General features: G+C 42.2%; 1 protein-coding gene across 23 annotated transcripts in view; it reads right to left on the reverse strand.

The window, feature by feature from the left end:
- The window catches only part of MICAL2 (microtubule associated monooxygenase, calponin and LIM domain containing 2), a 272,089-nt gene that overhangs the window by 83,762 nt on the left and 165,433 nt on the right, over positions 1-22,894 (reverse strand). For 4 of the 23 annotated variants that reach the window (XM_056802073.1, XM_056802069.1, XM_056802070.1 and 1 more), the window contains 4 exons: positions 17,988-18,174; positions 15,235-15,323; positions 14,244-14,340; positions 9,660-11,052 (listed from right to left, as the gene is read on the reverse strand). In XM_056802073.1, the coding sequence (XP_056658051.1) occupies positions 11,012-11,052; positions 14,244-14,340; positions 15,235-15,323; positions 17,988-18,174 (414 nt within the window). In that variant the 3' untranslated portion in view covers positions 9,660-11,011. Of the gene's footprint in view, positions 1-595; positions 789-9,659; positions 14,341-15,234; positions 15,324-17,987; positions 18,175-19,550; positions 19,632-19,851; positions 19,960-22,894 lie in introns of those variants that run through there. The other 19 variants (XM_056802063.1, XM_016423434.2, XM_056802058.1 and 16 more) reach the window with 14 other exon arrangements.

Raw genomic sequence — 22,894 nt, forward strand, 5'->3', positions numbered from 1 at the left:
ACTTGGAATCCAGAAGACCTGGGTTTGAATCCTGCTTCTGACATTCATTTAGTTATATATGAATTCAGGCAAATTATTGCATCTCTTAAGGAGGAAGGGGGGAAGGAAGAGGAGAAGGAGAAGGCTAAGAAGTAGCAGTAGTTTTGCTAAATAAGTCACAAGTCATTGGACAATTTATGATTAACTAAAACAAAGGCAAGTTCTTTTACTTCCAAACTCAATGCTGTTCTGTCTCTGTCTGTATGTCTGTCTCTCTGTCTGTCTCTGTCTCTCTGTCTCTCTGTCTGTCTCTGTCTCTGTCTCTGTCTCTGTCTCTCTCTCTCACACACACACACACACAGTGTCCACTGATACATTGTCAGCAGTGGTAGATGGTCAACCACTAATAGCCTGGGAATGGCGTGGCAGGCTATCTCACGTGAGGTAAGGAGGGGACTACCTGCACCCACTGTCCACAGAGTGACTCACTGTTCAGGGGGGAGAGGACCACCACGGGATAAGGAGACCCACAGCCATGGGACTTTCCCTGTCCTCCAGCAGAGGGGATGGCTTGATCCCAAATCCTGACTGCACTTCCCTGTGGGGACATACCAACCTGCTGCCATCACTGGTGACCATGACACAAATGGCCAGGACGTCATCTTCATTCCCTTCTCCCTTGGGGCCGATTTTCACAGAGGTCCATTCTGCAGGGAACAGACCCCTCTGGCCATCCGCATCACAGGGTCCAGAGATGCTCTTTGGCTTTTTAGGGGAAGTTGGCTCATCTGCTGAGAGGAGAAAATCTGCTAAATAGACAAAGCAATGAAAAGTTGGCTCACCTTGGGATCCCACACCTTTGTTGCCTTGGCCCTGCAGGTACACAAGATTATATCAAGAGAAGGGGTGTCCCTGAGTTCAAATCTGGCCTCAGACACTTCCTAGCTGGGTGACCCTGGCCAAGTCACTTAACCCCAATTACCTGCCCTTATAACTTTTTTGCTTTGGAACTGATCATTAGTACTGATTCTGAGATGGAAGGTAAGGGTTTTTAAAAAAGAGAAGGGCCTTGAGACACACTAGAAGATGGGGGAGGCTTGTCCCCATCATACTCATCACAGGTTCTCCATTCCTTCTGCAGCCATCATGAGATCCTCCATCTCCTTTCTGTGGCTCTTATCTCTCTACCCATCCTCCCCCCCTTCTACAGACTTCATCATGCACTCCTGGCCTCCTTCAAGGAAACATATTTCAGGAGTTTCTCCTGGGTAACAAGAGTGTTTGCTTTAGCTATGGGCATGGGCACAGACTAAAATGGGGCAGAGACCACAGAACAAAGGGCACAGATATGGGTAGCATTGGGAGAAGGATTTTACTGTTACCTTTGCCAATCAGGCCCACAGAATCAACACTAGCGATCCAAAGTCCAAAGTGGGCAGGCTATAAACTTGGCCCCTGCCAACCGGTAAGCCAGACAGAGCTGTCCCCCAGGGGAGCACCACCTTTAGTGGGATGCCCTTAGAAGTCTGGGCTGCATGGGATTGGCTACCCCTTAGATTTCTTTTCTTTTCTTTTTTAAAAATTTAACTTGCATGTTAGAATTAATTCTGTATATTCTTTTTTTTAACCCTTACCTTACATATCTGAATCAATACTATGTATTTGTTCCAGTGCAGAAGAGTGGTAAATGATAAGCAATGGGGGTTAAGTGACTTGTCTAGGGTCACACAGTTAGGAAGTGTCTGAGAACCAGATTTGAACCCAGGACCTCCTGACTCTAAGCCTGGCTCTCCATCCACTGAACTACCCAGCTGCCCCCTGTATGTATTGCTTCTAAGGCAGAAGAGTGGTAAGGGATTTCCTGGCTTTAGGTCTGGCATGCAATTCATTGAGCCACTTAAGTTCCCCCTACCTTAGATTTCTGCTCCTGTTTCAGAAGAGTCACCTTAACTTGCATTCACTATGGTTCCCCCCTCCCCAGGAAAAATTATATGTTTATATAATTATATAGTCACTATTTTATAAATATATATATATATATATACATATGTAAAGAGCTTCGGGGGGGGGGGCAGCTAGTGGATAGAGCACCAGACCTTGAGACAGGAGGTCCTGGGTTCACATCTGGCTTCTGACACTTCCTAGCTGTGTGACCCTGGGCAAGTCACTTAACCACCATTGCCTAGTACTTACCACTCTTCTACCTTAGAAATGATACTTAGCATGGATTCTAAGATGTAAGGTAATGGCATAGGACATTAATTTAACTCTTACAGTTTAAAAAAAGAGTTTATTGTAGGAGCAGCTAGGTGGTACAGTGGTTAGAGCAATGGGCTTAGTGTCTAGAAAACCTGAGTCCAAATCTAACTTCAGCCACTTACTAGCTGTGTGACCCTGGCAAGTCACTTAGTCCTGTTTACCTTTTTTTTTTTAAGAAAAAAATGTTTATAACAATAATTATATGAAAAGATGTTCTAAATCTCTCCTGATTAGAGAAATGCCAATCAAAACAATTCTGAGATACCACCTCACACCTAGCAGATTGGCTAACATGACAGCAAAGGAAAGTAATAAATGTTGTAGGGGATGTGGCAAAATTAAGACACTAATACATGGCTGGTGGAGCTGTGAATTGATCCAACCATCCTGGAGGGCAATTTGGAATTAAGCCAAAATGGCTTTAAAAGACTTCATGTCCTTTGATTCTGTAATATTGCTACTAAGTCTGTATCCCAAAAAGATTTAAAAAAAGGGGGGGGGGAGATCTGTTTGTGCAAAAATATTTATAGCTGCACTTTTTGTGGTGGCAAAAAATTGTAAAATAAGGAGGTGTCCTTCGATTGGGGGATGACTGAACAAATTATGGTATCTGATGGTGATGGAATCCTATTGTGCTGGAGGATTTCTATAAAAACTGGAAAGAACTACATGAACTGATGCGGAGTGAAATGAGCAGAACATTGTACACAGAAATTGAAAAGTGTGGGATGATCAAATGTGATTGACTTTGCTACTAAAAGCAATGCAATGATCAGGAAAATTCTGAGGAACCTATGAGAAAGGACCGTGGGAGTAGCAACACAGAAGAAAACATGATTTGTCACTTGTTTATATGGGTATGTGATTTGGAATTTTGGTTTTAAATGATCCTTCTATTATAAAAATGAATAAAATGGAAGCAGGTATTGACTGAAAATACATGTATAACCCAGTGGAATTGCTTGTCAACTCTGGGAGAAGGGAGGGAAGAGGGGAGGGAGAGAACATGAATCATGTATCGATGGAAAAAATTTATTTATATATATATGTATATGTATACATATATATATATACATATTTAAAGGAGTTTTATGTGTGAGAGCAAGAAGTGTACTGATATTAAGGGCAACCAGTTAAATGTGATGGCTAAAATAAATACTAGGCTTGGAGAAAGGGAATCCTGGGTTCGAATCCTTTATCAGACACTTACTAGCCATCTGACTCTGAGCAAATGAATGATTTAACTTCTTGTTTCTGGTTTCCCTGCCCTCAGAGACGTTTAAATATTTGTCTAAAATCAAAGGCACTTTCCTCAGAAAAGAGAGGAGGAAGGTTAAACCAGAGGAGGGTACCACAAGACCTTTCATAAGATGGTAGCTCTAGAGTTGGAAGGGATTTTAGAGGCTATTGAGGTCAGTCCCCTTATTTTATAGATGAGCAAACTGAGTCACAGAAAGGTTAAGTGGCTTGCCCAGAATCACATAGCTAGCAGGTATGTAGGGTAGCATTTGAACCCATGATTTCTTGACTCCAAATCCAGGGCCTTAGTGATTACACTATGCTGTCTCCCTCACTACTGATTTCTACCAACCCACAGGCAGAATAAATTTGCAGAGAGAGAACTTCCAGGGCACTCAAAGGATGCCAGCTCCCCCCAGTTCCCTTTGACACCTCCTGGAGGCCCAAGTGCTGTCTTTTTTTCTCCCTTTGTTGGAAACAGATGCATCTCTTTTCAAAGGGAAAATGTGAGGGCTGCCAATGTTACAGTGCAGCAGCCCTCCTGCTCTCAGAGATACAAAAAGAAACTGATGCCCTCTGGTGTCCTTCTGTTTAAAATGATCAATGCCCATGACTGCCTGTTTACAGTTACCCCCTTTGAAAGACAAGAACCCATGGGCAGCTAGGTGGTTCAGGTGCATTGAGGGCCAGGCCTAGAGACAGGAGGATCTGGCTTCAAATCTGGCCTCAGATATATTTTAGCTGTGTTACTCATGGTAAATCACTTATTCTCCATTGCCTAGCCCTTACTGCTCTTCTGCCTTAGAACCAATATAAAGTATTTATTCTAAGACAGAAGAGGGAAGGAAGGAAGGAAGGAAGGAAGGAAGGAAGGAAGGAAGGAAGGAAGGAAGGAAGGAAGGAAGGAAGGAAAAAAGAGGGAGAGAAGGGAAGGTGGGAGGAAAGGAGGGAGGGAGGGAAGGAATAAAGAAGGGAAGAAAAGAAAAAAGAAAGAAGGGAAGAAAGGAAGAAAGAAACAAAGAAAAGACAAAGTTTCTAAAATATAATATTTGAGCCCTAGTACCCAAGGACAAGGGAAGTTGGAGAAGTGAAGAAGGGGTTCTCTAATGTTACAAAGCAAGAACCCTTACTTGGGCAGGGTTGCCCCTAGTGAGATTGGGACCAAGGTAAATGTCATTATGTGTTCCCTATAGTTCTCCCACCTCTCCAATACATCTATAGAATTCTTGATGAATTCAGATGGCAAGGGACATGGAGGGCAGCCAGGAAGGGAAGGCCATGACAAAGAGCTGAGGAGGGGGGTTGGTGTAGTCCCACTTCTGCCTCAATGACTAGTGGGGAAAAAAGAGCTTGGCATAGGTGTGGTCAGGCAGGGTGGTATGAAGGACTGATACTCAATTTCATTTGAACTTTAAGCCTTTTTTTTTTTAAAGCACCAACTGGTAAAATCACCCTCAGACAATATGGTGGTATGGGAAAAAGCCTTGGATTTGGAGTTGAGAGGACCTGGGTTAAGGACTGGCTCTGCTTTTTATTACTTGTGTGTCCTTAGACAAGTTTCTTTCTAGGCTGGGTCCCACATATGCAAAATGAAAGAGCTGGGCTAGATTGATGTCTAAAGTCAACTGTACCTCTGAATTTATGATTCTCCAGTGTATCTCTGGTTGACTCCTTATCTCCAGAAGCCAGTCATTTTGCTGAGGCAGTGTCCAATTGACTATATACTTGGAACTTCCCAAATTGTGAAGATACTCAACTGATACCCTATAGTCAATGTTGCCAATGCACCAATGGGACTTGAGGAAAGTGAAGGGCTAGAGGCCTTCCAAACACTGAGAGGAAGTATGAATAGCAGATAGAGCCCTAGATTTGGAGTGATGAAGATCTGGGTCCCAATCCCACTTGAAATATTTCCTAGATATAAGACTCTGGGCAAATCACTTAACCTCTCTGTGTTCCATGGGCCATCTACAAAATGGTAGCAATTATGATGGTTTCTACTCTGTGCTACGGAAGGTCTCTTCTAGGTCTGAAATCTCTGATCCTAAAATTTTCTTCAGACTGGGATGACCTACAAAATTAGTTTTGCTATCTGGCTACACAATGTCTGGCTTCCTCAGTGAGAAGGCTATCAGAGATCTCCTTCTTATGTTAGGTGGTACAGTGAATAGAAAGATGGGCCTGGTCATTCTAGGATTGCTGTCTTCTGGGGATCCCTGAAAAAAGGCAAGATTGAAAACAGTTTGAGCTCTTCTTCTAATCGCCCTAGTGCTGTGGGGGTCCCCATTCTTTCCTCTCATATGAGGGGCAATTGCTACATTTCTGTTTTGTACAGAATGAAAAGAACCTTGAACTCAGAATCAGAAGAACAAAAGTCAAATTCCAGCTCACATTTCCAAGGCTTCCCCTCAAAAAAACTTCTCTGTGAGATAGAGGAAGTCAATCAGCAACCCTGTTTTAAAGACAGAAAAATCAGGCAAAGAGTTTTAATGACTTTTCCATGGTCACAGAGCTAGAAAATGGCAGAGCTAGGATTTGAATCTTTTCCTCTCGGCTCCTAGCCTCATTGTTTTAAGCCCAGGGCTGGTTCCACCATATTACATTATACACAACTGATCAAGCTAGCCCTCTGAGTCACACTGGTGATAGCCAATGCTTCTGGATTTGAGAAGCCACCAGCCAGGGAAAGCTGTCATCAGAGTGAGGCATGGATTGAGACCCTGATTTCCCTAACCCTCCATACCCTCTCAATCCAAGGGAAGGTGCTCTTCTATTCTTCGGGAAGGTCCCAGTGTTCCATAGAATAGAACCAAGTAGGATATTCATAGAACTGGTAAGATGATAAGAAAACACTGCCAAGCTTCCCTGTGTACTGGACTGAGGGGCTGCAAGAATCTTACTTAGGGCTTGATGATCAGGGTTTGGGGAGTGATCAGGTTCAAAAGGGAGACATCTAAACAATGATGGCAGGCAGGCCCCATGGAAGCCTTTGGTTGGATCCATGATACAGACTGAAGTGTTGGGTTTGCTCACTTTCTTCTGATTTTAAGAAAAGAATTAACTAGATGAATGTATATTGTTCATGACTTTTTCAAAACCAAGAATATTGGTATTCTCTTTTGGGGTGGGGGGGAGTATAATAAAAAGGTAATTTGATCCAATAGAAGAAAAAAAAAGGAAGAACACTGGATTTGATGCCAAAGATCCTGGTTTTGAATCCTATCTTACAGACTGGGTACCTCTGGGCAAATCGCAGCATCCTCTGGGGCTCAGGATGCAAAGAGTATGTGTGTGGGGGGAAGACTAGAAGACTCTTCTTAGATGGTCCCTTCTATGATCCTGGCCTGGTTAACCTAGAAAGAGGAGACCTCCACTGGGACCCTTTCCCTTCATTTTTGTATGGTGCTTCACATTTACCATACTTTCATATCTATTACCTCAACTGCCTTATGAGGCAGGGAGGGCAGGGTTTTTACACCCAGTTTAAATATGGCAGAAGCTGAATCTCAAGAGTAAATAACTTCAGGGTCACAGGGTTAGTGAATAGCAACCTGGACTTAAAAATGAGCTCTTATGATTGTCAAATCTTCCTAAAAAAACAGAACTGCTTTTCCAAATCAGATTAAATGAATTGAACTGCCCCAATCTCTCTGCTGACCTCCAATCTTGCCTCTCCAACAACAGCCTTTCAGACATCTTAAGTTGGATGTACAGGAGACATTTTAAACTTAACATGTCCAAACTGGAACTCATGATCATTTTCCCCTGAACCCTCCTCACCTCTTAACTTCCTTATTACTGTAGAAGGCATGAGTCCCTCAAGATCACAACCAAGAAATCATCCTAGACTCTTCACTATTTTTCATCCCCACCATATCCAAAATGTTCCCAAGGCCTGCCCCATTCATTCCACCTCTCCTGAGTTTGTCTCCTTACTTCTAACACTGGTACCACCCTTGTGCAAGTCTTCATCACCTCCTGCCTCTATTGCTGCCATAGCCTGCCAAAGGGTCTGTCTGTCTCTCCAAAGTCACTCCCCAATCCAATCAAATGTCCATTTAGCCACTAAAGTGGTCTTCCTAAAACTCATCTGATTAGGTCTCTCCCCCTACTCAATAAACTCCAGTGATTCTCTACTGCCTCCAGAATCAAATCCCTTAATAACTTAAAAAAAAACCAAAGCCCCTCATAATGTAGCTTCTTACTCCCTGCCATGTTATTGCCTGGTGACACTGGCCTCCTGGCTGTTCCACAAAGATGTTTCATCTTTCAGGTCTAGATATTTTCCATCTATTCCCTGTGCATGGAAATAATAACAGCACCTACCTCTTAGTGTTGTGAGGATCAAATGAGACATATTTGTAAAGCTCCTGGCATGTAGTAGGTGCTATATAAATGACTGTTCCCTTCTCTTTCCCTGACCCTTTCATGTATTATTATATTATTTAATTCTTACAATATTACAGACTTAGTGGTAGCTCTGGGACAACCAATTTCTTTTATTCTGAGACTCGTGCTCTTTCCATTGGTCCACATCTCCCTACGAATCCAAGTGGATACCCATAGAAAGCAATCAGAGGAAGATTTGACAGGTTCCCATTCCTATGGGTGGAAAGATCTAATTGCACAAGACAACTTTTAAAAATAATTTCTTTCTGTCCTTGTAACAACTTTAAGACAGAAGGACAAAGGCTAGGCAATTTGAGTTAAGTGAATTGCCCAAAGTCTTGTCCAGATCTTAGCCCACAGTTAGGAAGTATCTGGGGGCAGATTTGAACCTAGGTCTTCCCAAATTCAGCCTTGGTTCTCTATCTAGAAGTAGCCTAGCTTCCCCAAATGACTGAATTCTTGGGAGATTCTTCAGTCTCCCTTTCAATTGTCATTACTGCCTCCTAAAGTATTCCATTCCATTTAAGACAATTCTCATTGTTAAGTAGTTTTCCTTTATATCAAGCAGATGTCTGCCTTTTTATAACAGTACCATCCTGAAACTGAGTCTAATTTCTTATCTCATTCTCTTCTATACCTGTGAGCAGGTACCTGCTAGTAAACTTTTAACAATCAACTCTTTAAAAAAAAAAAAAGGCACACCCTACATACACACTTGTAAGTTTAACCTGAAGTATTAGTATTTCCTCTATCACTTTCTGAAGTCTAAATAATCAACAAAACAATAAATCAGATGTTGATTTCTAAGATACAAATGCTCACACTGAAAATTTAACAATTGCATCTCAGCTCTAGTACCCCTTGGAATGTAGAACTATAAGAATTTGATGAGATTGGTCATTCCCTCACCACTCCTACTTGGGTCACAGTAGGAGGTAACTATCACTTTCTTCATCTGGAACATTATACTTCCACTAACAAAGCTTAAGATATTCCATTCATGTTCTTTGGCTCTGATGCCATGCTATTGAATCTGACTGAGCTTGCAATCCATTAGGAACACTCAGTTCCTTTCACGTGAACTGCTGGCTGGTCATAGTTTCCTCATTCTGCATTCATGAAGTTGATTTTTTTAAAAAATCAAGTGAAAGTATGTACATTGAACCCCAATTAAATTTCAACTGCACAGGGAACTGAGGGTTTGTTGCTAATAATCCTTGGGGAGGGGGACCCAGATGAGAGAGAGAATGACACAAACCTGCCATCTTGAATCTGAATTGTCTATTGCTCCCAGCTAATCTTTGCCCTTCTATCAAACTATCAGCTGTTAGTACAGATTTCCATAACCAGTGTTGGTTATAATGGACACACATGTTATATATAACATGGCCTATCAAAAGAACATTAATAGCATATGTGGGGTGGTGATGGGACCAGGCCAATTACTGATATAACCTGGACATAGATGGCTCTGCTGAGCCTAACACCAAGAGAGTGTAAGATCTACTACTAATTAAATAGCATGCCCATTGTTGATAGTGGAAAAGGATAAGATATGAGGAAAGAGAGCAGAGCGTCCTGTTGAGAACATTGGCAACATTGCCCAAATATTACCTTAAGGTAATATTTCCTTTGTTAAATGCCCCAGCATAGCCCCAAGAGTCCAGGGTCCCAGCAAGGACAGGTGATGCCCCTAGCAGCTTAAGGGAAGGTTGAAGCCCAGAATCAGTCCACGTATCCACATCTTTAGAAAAAAAAATCCCACTTGAAAAGGAAGAGAGGAAACACTGAGGTTTACAAAGAACCACATTTATTTTCATTTACAGCATCAAATACCATAAATAAAGCTAAACAACGTTCAGGATGTGCAAAATACAGGGTTCTGTGTGAACAGTTAATTACAGAACATGTCTCAAAGTCACCAAAGGTCACAAAATGTGTCACAGGAAGGTTGGGAAGCTAGAAAGGTTGCAGATGAGGAGGACAGAATCTTTGGTTGGCATTCTTTAGAGAGAAGAAGACTCTGCAACGGAAGATAAATGAGAGGAAGGTAGCACCAGCTGACAGTTTAAAAAGGCAGAGCCAGGCCAAGAGCCCATCCAGGGCCAACATGCATGCTTTCAAAGGACCTTGGAAACAGTGATTTACTTCCCAGGATGGACAGGCAGGGACAGATGTTCAACAAAGCAGGGTTAAGGAAGACCTGGCTCTCTGTCTTTAAGAGAACAGCTTAATTCATTTCAAAATGAATACATTCACAGAGGATGCTTTGCTATCACAAACAAGTACATTGGCAGGGAAATGGCCTTTTGTAAGGCCTTTTGTGGACCTTCCAGGCTCCTTAGCTCAGCTGTTGCCAGACATAGCCTGACTGTGTCCTTGACAGCATATCCCTAGCCTTTGAGACTTGCTGCTGTAGACTAAGCTTCCTGGGCTATCTTAGTCTTTCTGATCCATGGTGGAAAGCTCCATCCATCCCTGGCAAAGCCTTGTGACCATAAAGGAAGCACATGAAGTCCCCAAGGCCCCTTTTGTGGCTTAAGAAGATGGCTAAGATGGGACTGCCATTATTTTTAACAAAGCTTCAAATTATAGTGTATTTCTTGGCTGGTATATATATCTATATATAATTACAGAAAAGTCACCAACAGTTTTGGTCAAAGACAGCAAAAGTCTTTTAATTCAAGCCTGTTTTCAGTCAGGAAAAAAAAAATTGTTTCTACAGTTGAACAGAGGCTTCTCAAAAAAAGCTAGACCTTCCTGAACAATGGTGGAGAACTCACTACTGGCCCTGTCTCACAGAGGTGGAGTTAGTACCTTCAGGGAACATAGGTAGGTTATGGTATTAGAACATGGCTAGCTGGATTTGAAAAACATGCAGAAACATCATCATGCAGTGCCAGAAGGACTGGGGAAGGGAAGCATTGTTCCAAAACAAGTCACTGGTTTGGAATCCCACCCTGGTACCATGCTATTAATTGGCCACACCCCAACATTCATTCATTACAACACGAGGCACTCTGTCGGTTCAAATTAACACTTGGGAGAGAGGTGGAGGGACAAAGCTGCCCTTGAAGCAGATTTGGGGTTAACAGTGGGTGCTCACAATTGGCAAGAAGACCAGTCACCTCTGAGCAGGAGGGTGTCAGCCAAGGATAGGTGGTAACACTGGAATGTTGTAAAGAACTGAAGAGAGCAGTGAGACATCGGAAAGAGAGAAAGAAGAGAGAGTTTAGTTGGGGGTGGAGAAGACAAAGAGGTTTAGAAATGCTGGAAATCATTAGAAGAGTGAAATTTCCTCCAAGTCAAACCTTACTATTTCTTCAAGATACGAACCTTTCTGATGAATAGAAGCTCCTTGAGGGCAGGGAGTATCTCACTTTTTGGCCTTCGTATTTCCAGCCACTTGCCACAAGGGTTAGTGTACAGAAGGGACTTACCAAATGTTTACTGATCGATAAAAATCTCCTGTTATTAATACCAGCATGTGGTAGTTGGAAAATGTCAACCAAATGTCCCTCTGGAATTGATTTGGCAATTTTTTTTGATTTTTTTACTTATTCCCTCCTATGTTCTGAATTCTAAAACACACAACCCTCCCCAAGAATTCATCACGAATATTTTTTGCTTCTCCACCAGGAAGGTTCATTTCTTGGAGTGAGCACATTTTACAGGGTCTTATCATTACCACTACATCAATATTACCCATCTCTGCATTTGGCTCAGTAGGTGACATTTTAGAATAGCCCTTTTATTGCTATAAATGAGACTCCTGGAAAAAATAAACCCTTGGGAATGAGCCATCTCTGACACACTTCAACCACACTGTGATATTCAAGATGGAGTTATGGATCAAAGTCACAAGGAGCATTGTAGCCTCAAGACATGTATGTGCGTTGCCCCCTTGAGAATGACCAGTTTTTGAAATCCCTAAGCCAAACTGCTGGGAGATTTTGGTAGCTTCCAAATGTGCGTCAAGGGAAGGGTCCTCACTAGCCCTTTGAAGCCCTCATGAAAACTGAACAGAACCGTTTCTTCATCAGTTGGGAGAGGGTTATTACCCTCTATAAGGCCCTGGGAGTTCTAATACTTAGCCATGGACTTTGTAGAAGACTCTCAAAGACCCAAGAAAGTCAACTAGGCTTTCTCATTTTGGAAACTTGCAATGTTTTCCAGGTCTCCACACAGGAGTTGTTATGGTATAGGGTTAAAAGAAAACCCTACTGGCTTTGAGCAGCATCCTTGACTGGGAGAAATGAGTATGGGAGAGGACTTGGCAGAAAGAGACCCAATCAATCAATTAACAGGTTCTTAATAAGTGTCTACTGTAGACCAAGTACCATGTCTACACAGGCAAAATTGACCACGGGGGCTTTGCAACTTTCCAAATAGATTGGGCAATGTTGAGAGCCAGCTTAAAACATGTAGTTGAGGCCCTGAGCCCTTTTCTTCCCAAGTGAGTTGATGGGCAAGAGTCCTACTAATGAATAATTACCTCAACTCCATACCTTTCTTTTTCTATAGAGACAGTGTTTTAAGGTTTCCTCCAGAGCAGAGGACATCCTCGTTCTTTCCCTAAGGAGATATGATGTGATAATCATCGACTTAGGGAAAGGAACTTCTATGTCATCAAATCCAACCCCTTCATTTTATAGATGACAAAATTGAGGCCCTGAGAGGCCCCCTTGTCATGTAGGCTCAAGCAGCCCGTAAAATGTCTGAGGTGGGATTTGAACTTAGTTCTCTCTGACTCCAAATTCAATACTCTCTCCTTTATACCACGCTGCCTGTAAATGTAACTCCTTGCAAATAAGGTCAGGTACTGCCTACAGAGGAGCTCGCTACCAGGCATTGTACCATCTGTAAGCATGTATCACAGGTTCTGCAATGTATAACAGCTTTGGGGCTGCCATTTGCTTTTCAGCAATAAGGCTGGGGTTTGGCTTCTCAGTTCTTTGCCCGCAAAGACTGATGATTCCACTTCCAACTGGTCTGTGTCTCAAAGGATGAATTAATAGGAGGCACCTGGGATATTGGGGTTCATATCCAAACCCTCAGAGCCAAGGGCCTGACCCCTGTCCCTAACTAGTCTGCTCTCAGGGATAAGAGGTGGGCAGGTAGGGTCAAGTGCAACTTGTAGAAAAAATCATCCGTTCCACCTCTTTGTCTGTACTGCTATATATGGTTATTCAATATATATGGTTAATTCCTCACTATGATGCTGGTGGATGTCTGGGTACCTGCAGGGATGTTAGTCCCTGCAATATTAACTGAATTGCTGTTTCTATGCACTGACACGTTTGGGTTTGGAGAGTTGAAAAAAAAAATCTAGTATTTCAAGTCAAAACAGGGAAGAAAGCAAATTCTAATTCTGAGAGAATAATGGACTGCTCCTGGCCCACTGAGTTCTTCTTGGGCCACATTGTTTTCATTACAAACTGCTCATCCCAGTTCTTATTCCTCAATGATTAAGATTTAGGAGTATTTTTCATAACTCCCTGGTGAAGACAAGCAAATTGAAAACCACTGGCCAGGAGGTGGTGTGTTCATTTATGAGGTGCTGCTTTAAAAATCTCCCATCATCATTTGCACAAGTAGTAAACCTTGTCATCTACAGCAAAGCTAAAAACACCCAAGTGACAAATCCCCGTTCCCCAATATAACACCCTCCTTCCCCCTACCCCTGTCAAGCCTACGCAATCCTAAAATTAAAAACAAAAACAAAAACAAAAAACAAAATTCTTAGAAAAAGGTTCTGTCTTGTTTATCCAATCTTGAAATGTAAACCCAGAATATGGCTCATGATCATGGTAAAAAAGAATACAAAGCTATCAGAACATCCTTCATGTAAGTCCCACACACTGGTGACATGAGGACATCCACCTCTGCTGTGTCCACTGGACAACGCTAGGGTGGATGGACTCTTTGCATGTGAATCTAACTTGATTGAAAAGAGTTTGTTTGAAATTCAGAGCACTAGCAAACTGCACAAATACTGCAATTTTACACTTTGGAATATCACAGGCACTTTTGGAAGAGAATGTATTGGGGGAGAAAATAGAGAGTACAATAAGAGACACTTCAACTAAGTTTGATCCAGAAGGATCGTTGCACCCAATCGTGCACACTCTGGAGAGGGGACTCTGACTCTCTGTACATGTCCGTGAGGACTTCGAAAAGCACATAGAGGAGAGGTAGCCCGAGGCTCAGGAGTTCATACATATAGCAGTAGTTGTAAGCATTGTCCCTGATATGGAGGGTGGTCTCATGCAGAAACCCAGATATCCCGTTACAGAGGCTTCTGGGAATGTCAAGCAGATCCCTTGTTGCCCTAATGGGCCAGCATAGCACTTTCCTAAAGAAGGAAGTCATGATACCTGGAGGGCTGGCTTCTCGGCTGTTGACAGCAGGACCGAGAATTTCAGGGGAAGGGTCTGACCACTTGACTTCTTGCTGTTTCTCCTGTGCTTCCTCCTTAGAAACAGAAAAAAAGAGAATTGTTGATTTCTGAGTCACGCAGAAGGGGACACTCTGACAGATGGAAGGTCCATAGAGCCATTGAAGAAAGATGGCGCTTGGGCCAAACCACTTGAGACCCTTCTGAGAAAATGGGATTGACTGGGCAAAACTGTCCTTTTGACAACAGGACCATTAAACTATCTATAGACTCATAGACATAGCCTTTAGAGGTCATCTAGTCCAATCTTCTCATTTTAAAGATGGAGCTGAAGCCCAAGGAGGTACTACAACAAGGGTTGCAAAGTGTACACTTGAAGACCTTTCTTAACTCATAAAACTCATGAAAACTGATTAAAGGGAGCAGTGAGGTGGCTCAGTGGATTGAGAGCCAGATCTAGAGCCTGGAGGTCCTAGTTTCAAATCTGACCTCAGATGCTTCCTAGCTGTGTAACCCTGGGAAAGTCATTTAACCCTCATTACCTACCTTGCCCTTGTTTCAACAAGACAACTTCACACAGGCCAGGGAAGGGAATGACATACAGAAAAGTGATATGTCATGAGGGTTTGTCCTCAAGCCTCTTCCTTTTTGTTTGTTTGTTTATGCAAAGTCATTTATTGGGGAACATCAAATATATGGTTTCTTAGAAGCTGAATGGAGGCAGCATTTGAGTTCAGTCTGGGCCTAGAGACCCCAAAAAGCTTAGAACAATGATTGTAATAGATCTCACTTGCTCCATCTCCTCTCAGGGTTGCTTTCAAGTGAACTGAAATAGCTTTGAGTTGGCTAGCTCTAGGGTCATAGAGAAATACCTTCCAATTAAGAACACTGACTCCTCTCTGTTAGAGGCATTTCACATGCACACATGCACACACACACACACACACACACACACACACACACACATTTACCTCTTCCTGTCTCTTCAGTTCTGCTCGTCTCTTCCTTTGCTTACTATTGGTTCTGCAGTGAATGAAATGAGTTTTGCAGTAAAATTTCCCTGTAAATAATGGGAAAAAATGGGAAGATAATATTTAATTTACATTTCATTGATAAAAATACTTAACACAAGGTTAAACTCTGGGACACTGTAATGGAGGTCTCCTTCCCAGCTGACTTGAAACATTAATGGTTACTCTGTGTTTGGCCACTGATGAAATCATAGCTTTAGACCCTAGAGGATGTCGAGTTCAACTCTCTCATTTTACAGGTCAGGAAACTGAGACCCAAAGAGATATGACTTTCCACTTGCCTAGGGTCTCACAGGTAGGTGTATGAGGAGGGATTTTCAGTCTCAGTCCTCAACACCACAATGCCTCTCATTCAATCTAGCCTGAATGTACCTACCTAAACTAAAGTGAAGTCTTCCCCTTTCCATCTTGTCTTCAGGAAGTGCATGTTTTGCCAAAATCTAAGTAAACAGTATTTCCCTCATCTCTGGTACAGTAACCCTATCTAAAATAGAAATGGGGCTAGTGTGGCATGTCTCACTCTTGAGGAAGTAACTGCTGACTCTCTATGGCCACAGTTTCCTTTTCTAGGTGGCCAGGAATCATTTCTTTTATAACATGATGGGGAATTTTGTCAAAAATCAAAGTCAAGCTCACTGCCTCCAACCTTCAGGCTCTACTCCCATCCCTTCTTTGAAAATCAAGTCATTGGTCTTGTCTAACACTGCAATGCTTCTCCCATGCTATTGCTCTTTCAATTTACATTGCATTGATTCATCTGTGAATGAGTTTTAGTTCCCCTAGTTAATTTTAAGGACTTTAAATAAGATAACATATATAACTATTTTGGAAACTTTAAGGCATCATATATAAATAGCTAGTTATTAACATTATTTATGTGACATAGCATATCATGTATAATTATGTTACATATAAGATATGATTTATATGTAATTGTCATCATATGCTGCTATTATTATTATTATTAAAGTTTAAGGACAGGCAGGGGCTATTTTTTATTTTTAATTTTGTATCCTCAGTACCTAGCACAATGCCTCCCACATAGCAGGGGCTTAATAAGTGTCTCATGAATTTAATCTGTGTCTTCTGGGACTTACCAAATGTTTATTCAATTGAAACTATCATCCAAGTCCCACTTCCTCTGTCAAGAGGGAGACATTGATAATGAGAACATGACTGAGCAAAGCTTAAAACTTGAGAAAAAGAAAGTTATTTTGGAAAGGATTGAATTGAATTCAACAATCATTTTTTAAAGGACCCATTATTATGTGTCTAGCAGAATGCTAGGCTCTGGGGAATACAATATGGGGAGAATACCTGTCCTCAAGGAGCTTACATTTTGTTAAGAGATCTGCACTGTGCTAAAGAAGATGGCAGTCAGTGTGACTTGGTTTAACTAGCCCAGCTCTACACTCTACTCCATCTCTTTATTAACTCTAATGATAATAATAGTAATATATAACATTTCTATAATTTTCATACTATGCTAAGCACTTTGCAATTATGCTTTCATTTGATCTTCACAATAGGTACTATTACTAATCTCATTTTACAAATGAGGAAACTGAGGTAAACAGAAATTAAGTGACTTGCCCTGGATCATTCAGTTGGTATCTGAGGTCAGATTTGAACTCAGGTCTTCCTGATTCCAGGCTTAGCATTCTATCCACTGTATTACTGAGCTGACCCTACTATAGTATGGGTATACTGAAGATCCAATCTCTTTCTTAGGATGTCCCATTTATTCCCTTCTCTATGGCTTTGCTCATAACATTCTTCTACCTCCTTATAGATCTACTCAATCTACTGTCTTCCCATCTCTACTAATACAATTTTGGCATTTTTGACCTGCCCTGGAAGACAAAGTCTTCCATTCTGATTCCCTGGAGAATGGCCCAAAATCAATGAACTGGGGAAGAATGATGTGATCCTGAACTTCAAGATCCTTCCTAATTGTAAAAATGCTATTCCAATATATGGAGAGCATAAACGAGAGAGTGACCTCCAAACCATATCTTTGCTGGACTTAAAAACAAAGCCAACAAAAACCCTAGAATTGTAGACAGGATTTAACTGGCATGAGAATGCCTAAACTTAACCCTTTATGGGATCATAGACCTAGAGTGGAAGGGACCTTCAAGGCCATCTAATCTAATTTTTTCATGCCGCACATGAAGAATTGAAATCCCAAGAAGTTTGGTGACTCTCTGGATTCCTACAGCTAATAATTGTCTACAGGTGATCTTGAAAGCCAGTTCTTCCTTCTTTTGGAAGGGATAAAGAGAGGATATAGGGACTAGATTGGTAGAACTTTTGGTTGAGGAAACTTTACCAATGCAGGTTGCATATTTCCTGCAACACATAGATTGAGAGAGTTGCCACTATGAGGTTAACCAACTTGCCCAAGCTTCTGTAAAATGGTTATATTCCATGGCAGGAGTAAAAAGAGACCATCACCCTTCTGAATCCAACAGTAATCCTATTGCCAGGTAAGAGAAAGTGAAATCCTCAGGAAGTTCCAGGGCCAAGGCTTAGGGGAAGATGCTTCCAGGAGAAGGGCCCCTAAGAGTCACTAGTCTATGGGCAGTATGGTATGATCCATCCTCCTCTTTCCCTGACTCAGGAATTCCCTAGGATGTGGCCCTGTATGGTGGCTGCTCCAGGGCACTTGCCACATGCAAGAAGGGGTTTACCTTCATCTGCATCAAAGGCATAGGCAGCCAGGCGAAGTGTGGTGGAGCAGACCTCACATCTGAAGCATTCCCTGTGAAAGAAGTGGCCCTCGGCGCTCAGGCGCTCCATCACGTATACACGCCTCTTACAGAAATAGCAGATGTCACTGCCTCCAAGGTTCTGGGGGAATTCTTTTCTTAAAGATCCCTGTGGACACAGGAGAAAGAGGGAGAAAAACAGCCAGTCAGGGGAGAAAAATCTTCAATGGCAACTACCAATGCCAGCAAAAATCAAAGAAGTCCTGGAATGTAGTGTGTGGTCCACAGGCAAGAGAAAAGGGAATAAAGCTGATGGGGAACTTAAGAGGTAAGCCATCTTAGCCTGACACCTGCACTTCATAGCTCAGGAATTTGAGTCGGCCTCCCCATCCCACAACCCCCCAATCAAGGAATTCATCTAAAGTGAAACCAGTAGGGAGCAACAGAGTTAGGAAGTCAACCCAAGTCTATTGCTTCTCCACTCCAAAGCTCAGCCCTCTACATCATGATCACTTGTTACTACAGATGGCAGAGAAAGTACCCAGAAATTGATGGAGACACTCAGAAAAAAAGTCTTTTCCCTCTAATATCATGCCTATAAAGCAAATTGTCAGGATGGTCCATTGATGTAGTTTTCCAAATCTAGCCTTTCATGTGATCTTTAAAAATCTAAATTCTCCAAGTTTCTTACAACTACTTTTTCTTTAACCCCTTGCCTTCCACCTTAGAATCTATACCAAGTACTGGTTCCAAGGCAGAAAAGTGGTAAGGTCTAGGCAATAAAGTTAAGTGACTTTTCTGGAGTCACACAAATAGGAAGTTTCCACTGAGTCACCCAGCTGCCCCTACAACTATTATTTTTAGAATAAAAACACCCCTCCTTTATCCCCCCAGATTTGTGATTTTCTCAGTAGGGAACTCCTGGTATAGAACTGCCCTTCTCCATGAAGATCAGTCACTCATTTCATAACATAAAGTTTTTGAGAGCTGTCCAGGGTCCTGGGAAATTGTAGCTTTCCCACCATTGGACAGCTTGTATGTGTTGGGGCAAGACTTGAACAGGAGCTCTCATTTTTCCAAGATTAGCTGTCATCTAGCCCAGGGACACCCTTGCCTTTCTTCCCTCCCCAAGACTTTAACATGTTGCTGAACAGGAAGGGCAGAGAAAGTCAAGGTAGGGAAGTAAGGGAAGGCAAGCTAGATGTGCTCCAATGGGAAATGTGCCATTTCCTAGTTCAATCCTAATAAAGTGTCACTTATGGAAGGCAAGTAAAGTTTACTCAACCCAAGATCCCCATACGTATGTACGCACACACACACACACACACACACACACACACACACCCGTACAAGTGAGAGTTTATTACCTGGAGTTCTTTAATATTAAGCAATTCAGGGCTGAGTTTGCAGAGCCCATGAGGATAGGGTGGGGGAGAGGGGATAAATACATACCAGTTAGCTTAGTAATTAGGGTGAGGAGGGGGGAGGGTGAAAGGAAGAGATGCTAGACTCAAACCAAATTAGTGGTTTTGAACAATTCAGTACCTGGTGATTCCAGCCAGGAGAGGCCCCAGTTGGAGAAATAGATGAATTGAGTGGGAGGGATGTTTGGTCCATTGCCTTCCTCTGGATTCAATAAAAATGATCAGTTTTGGAGCATATTTACTTTTTCCATTGACATGCTAATCAAAGGGGGATAAAATGGGGTGAACGTTTGTCTCTCTAGTCTACCCTTCTAAGAGAGTATAAGGCAGAGCAGTCAGGGTTCTGAAGAGAATGGGGATGAAGGCCTTTTAGCATCTTTGCTTCAAGGGAGAGTCACTGTAGGTTGGAGGGCCAGCCTTACCCGGTCTGGAGAAGCGGCCTGGGTCTTGGGTCTGTGATCATTCATATACAGATTGACCAGAACTTCAGCCACTGCCCCTATTCCTCGAGACACTTTCCCTACTGTCATCTACCCAGGTGACAGAGGCAGTGGAGAAGAAAAGCAGAAGAAAAGTTATTTTTAAGGAAAGAACAGACATTGAGAAGCCAGTTGAGTAGAGGTAGGAAAAGGAGAGGAGGGAGACATACAGACACAGAAGCAGAAGCATGTGAGCTCCCAACCCCACCTCCAAGCAAGGGGTAAAGGAGGCTTCAAACCAAAAGGGATAGAATCCCATGCATTGCAATTAGTCTTGTAACATTGAACCATCTCAGAAGAGGATCACAGATTTAAAACTAGAAAGGATTTTAGAGGCTTAGTCCATTCCTCCCTTTTTTTACAGATGAAGAAATGGAGGTACCCACAGTTCTCTTCTCTGAAACTTGCCTAGGGTCTCTCTCACAGTTAGCAAAGTCTGAAGTCTTCCAAAACTCAAGTTCAACTCTTTATCCCTGGTACCACCTAGTTGCTCTCAAGAGGATTGGTTCATAAAGACTACCAAATCAAATCTCCCCATTTTAGAGGCAAAACCCAAATCTCAGAGAGGGGAAGCAATTTGGACAAAATCACATAGTCAGAGGCCTGGTAAATTATAACTGGTAGTCTAAATGCTCAAGGAAGACCTAAATTCACATCCTGCCTCAGAAACTTGCTAGTTGTTTAAGTTATTTAACACCTCTGAGACTCAGTTTCCTCATCAGCAAAATAGGCATAATAAAGGCACCTACCTCACTTGGCTGCTGTGAGGCAAAAGAGGCAATGTCTATAAAGCTCTGGGCAAACCTGAAAGCATTCATTAGAGTATTAAGACAAGGTATCCTAAAACTCTTAGTGCAAGGGCAGCTAGTTGGCAGGTATTCCCTGTTCAAGAGTTCCAGTGACTTTCTATTGCCTCCTGGGTCAACTAGAAACTTCTCAGTTTTGGTTTCCCTGCCTCAAAGTCTCTCCTCTCTCCAATCCATCCTCTATTCATGCTAAGAAAGCGGTATTATTCCTACAGTGTAGATCTCATCATGTCACTCCTCTGCACAAGAAACCCCTGTAGCTCCCTCTTGCTTCTAAGCTCAAAAACTCTCTGGTTTGGCATTTAAAACCCTTGGGAATCTAGCTCCATCTTTTCTTTTCAGGTTTAATACATATTCTCCTTCATGCACTCTAAACATCCAAATCGCTGTTGTGCACACATGGTATTTCTTTTTAGGGTTTGTTTTTATTGTTTTTATACCCTGACCTTCCATCTTAGAACCAATACTGTATAATGATTCCAGGGCAAAAGAGCAGTAAGGGCTAAGTAATGGAGGGTAAGTGATTTACCATGAGTAACACAGCTAGGAAGCTCTTATGGCCAGATTTGAACCCAGGATACCCCCTCTCTAGGCCTGGGTCTCTATCCACTGAGCAACCTAGCTGCCCCCACACTTGATATTTCTTCTCTAGTCTCTGTATTTTTGTACACTCTCCTTCTCCCTCTCCTCAACTCTACCTTAAATCAGCTTAAGCACCACATCCCACATCAGACTGTATGGGATGAAATTGTGCATTATCCTCCAGCATACACTGATGAGTATTAGTAGTCATAGACTGGCAACTTCCTATAGAAAATTAGTGAAAGTTAGATGCCTTTCACTAAAGAGATACCAATCTCTCCTTCTGAAGAGTAGAGAAATTGCCCTCCTCAAGCAGCTTCACATGTATATGTATATATGTCTGTACTTTTAATATACTCTTTTATAATGTGGTTAAGAGATGCCCCCCATTTCTTTTTCTTCCCATGGGAAAGATTTGGGGTGACCCAATTCTCGTGAGAGAAATCTTAAAACTTACAAGTTATAATCTTGTCCTAAATGTTTCCGGCTGAACAACCTTGGACAGCTCTAAATTTTGACTCAACTGAGAAGTTGCAAACTTAGGAATGCTCCCTTACTCTTGAAAGCTTTGGGAAAACTTAAGGGTAGAACAAGATAAAGAAATATAGGGGGCAGCTGGGTAGCTCAGTGGATTGAGAGCTAGGCCTAGAAATGGGAGGTTCTAGGTTCAAACCTGGCCTCAGACACTTCCCAGCTGTGTGACCCTGGGCAAGTCACTTGACCCCCATTGCCTAGCCCTTACCACTCTTCTGCCTTGGAGCCAATACACAGTATTGACTCCAAGACAGAAGGTAAGGGTTTAAAAAAAAAGATAAAGAAACACAGCATACAAAAGCATTATGTCTCACTCAGATGGTGGGAATGGGGAGATAGTATTGGGTTGAATCTTTATAAATTCTGAGTAAATTTGAGCATCAATGACCACTGCTTCTGAGAGGTCTTTCTAGACAATGCTCTCTCTGTCTCTGTGTCTGTGTCTCTCTGTCTCTGTCTCTGTCTCTCTGTCTCTGTCTTTGTCTCTCTCCCTCTCCCTCTCTACCCCCCTCACCTGATGGCACTGCTACTGAGAGGTCTTTCTAGACAGTGCTCCCTCCCTTACCTTACCACTCCTGAATAAAGCCACATGAGCTCTTCCAGCATCTTACCAAGTCTCCTATCTGCTCATTAGAGTGATTCATGGGAGAACAAGCACCGCCCCCCATAATTCCACTCTACATAAGATCTTCCCTGATGGTTTCCCCATCTATTAGTATGTCCCTTAAGCCTTGAAATCATCTTGTATTTACTCTGCATGTATCTTGTGTTTACTTAGATTGTTATTTTATTGTCTCCAATAGAATGCATGCTTCTAGAGGATTGTTGGGCTGTTTCCTTTTCTTCTTTGTATCCCTAGTTCTGGGTACATACTAGGTATTTACAATCATGTGACTTGATTCCTTTTTAAAGAGAGGGTTAGCAGAGTGATAGAGATGGAGAACAACATAGGTTTTAGCAAGGATTTTTAGCAAGGAAGTCAACAAAGTTACCTATGAAATTTGTATGGACAAGATGGTGGGACATGAGCAAGACCATAGTAGAAATCAGTGGGTTTAGAATTG

This window comes from Monodelphis domestica, chromosome 6 (assembly GCF_027887165.1).
Source record: "Monodelphis domestica isolate mMonDom1 chromosome 6, mMonDom1.pri, whole genome shotgun sequence".
Lineage (NCBI taxonomy): Eukaryota > Metazoa > Chordata > Mammalia > Didelphimorphia > Didelphidae > Monodelphis > Monodelphis domestica.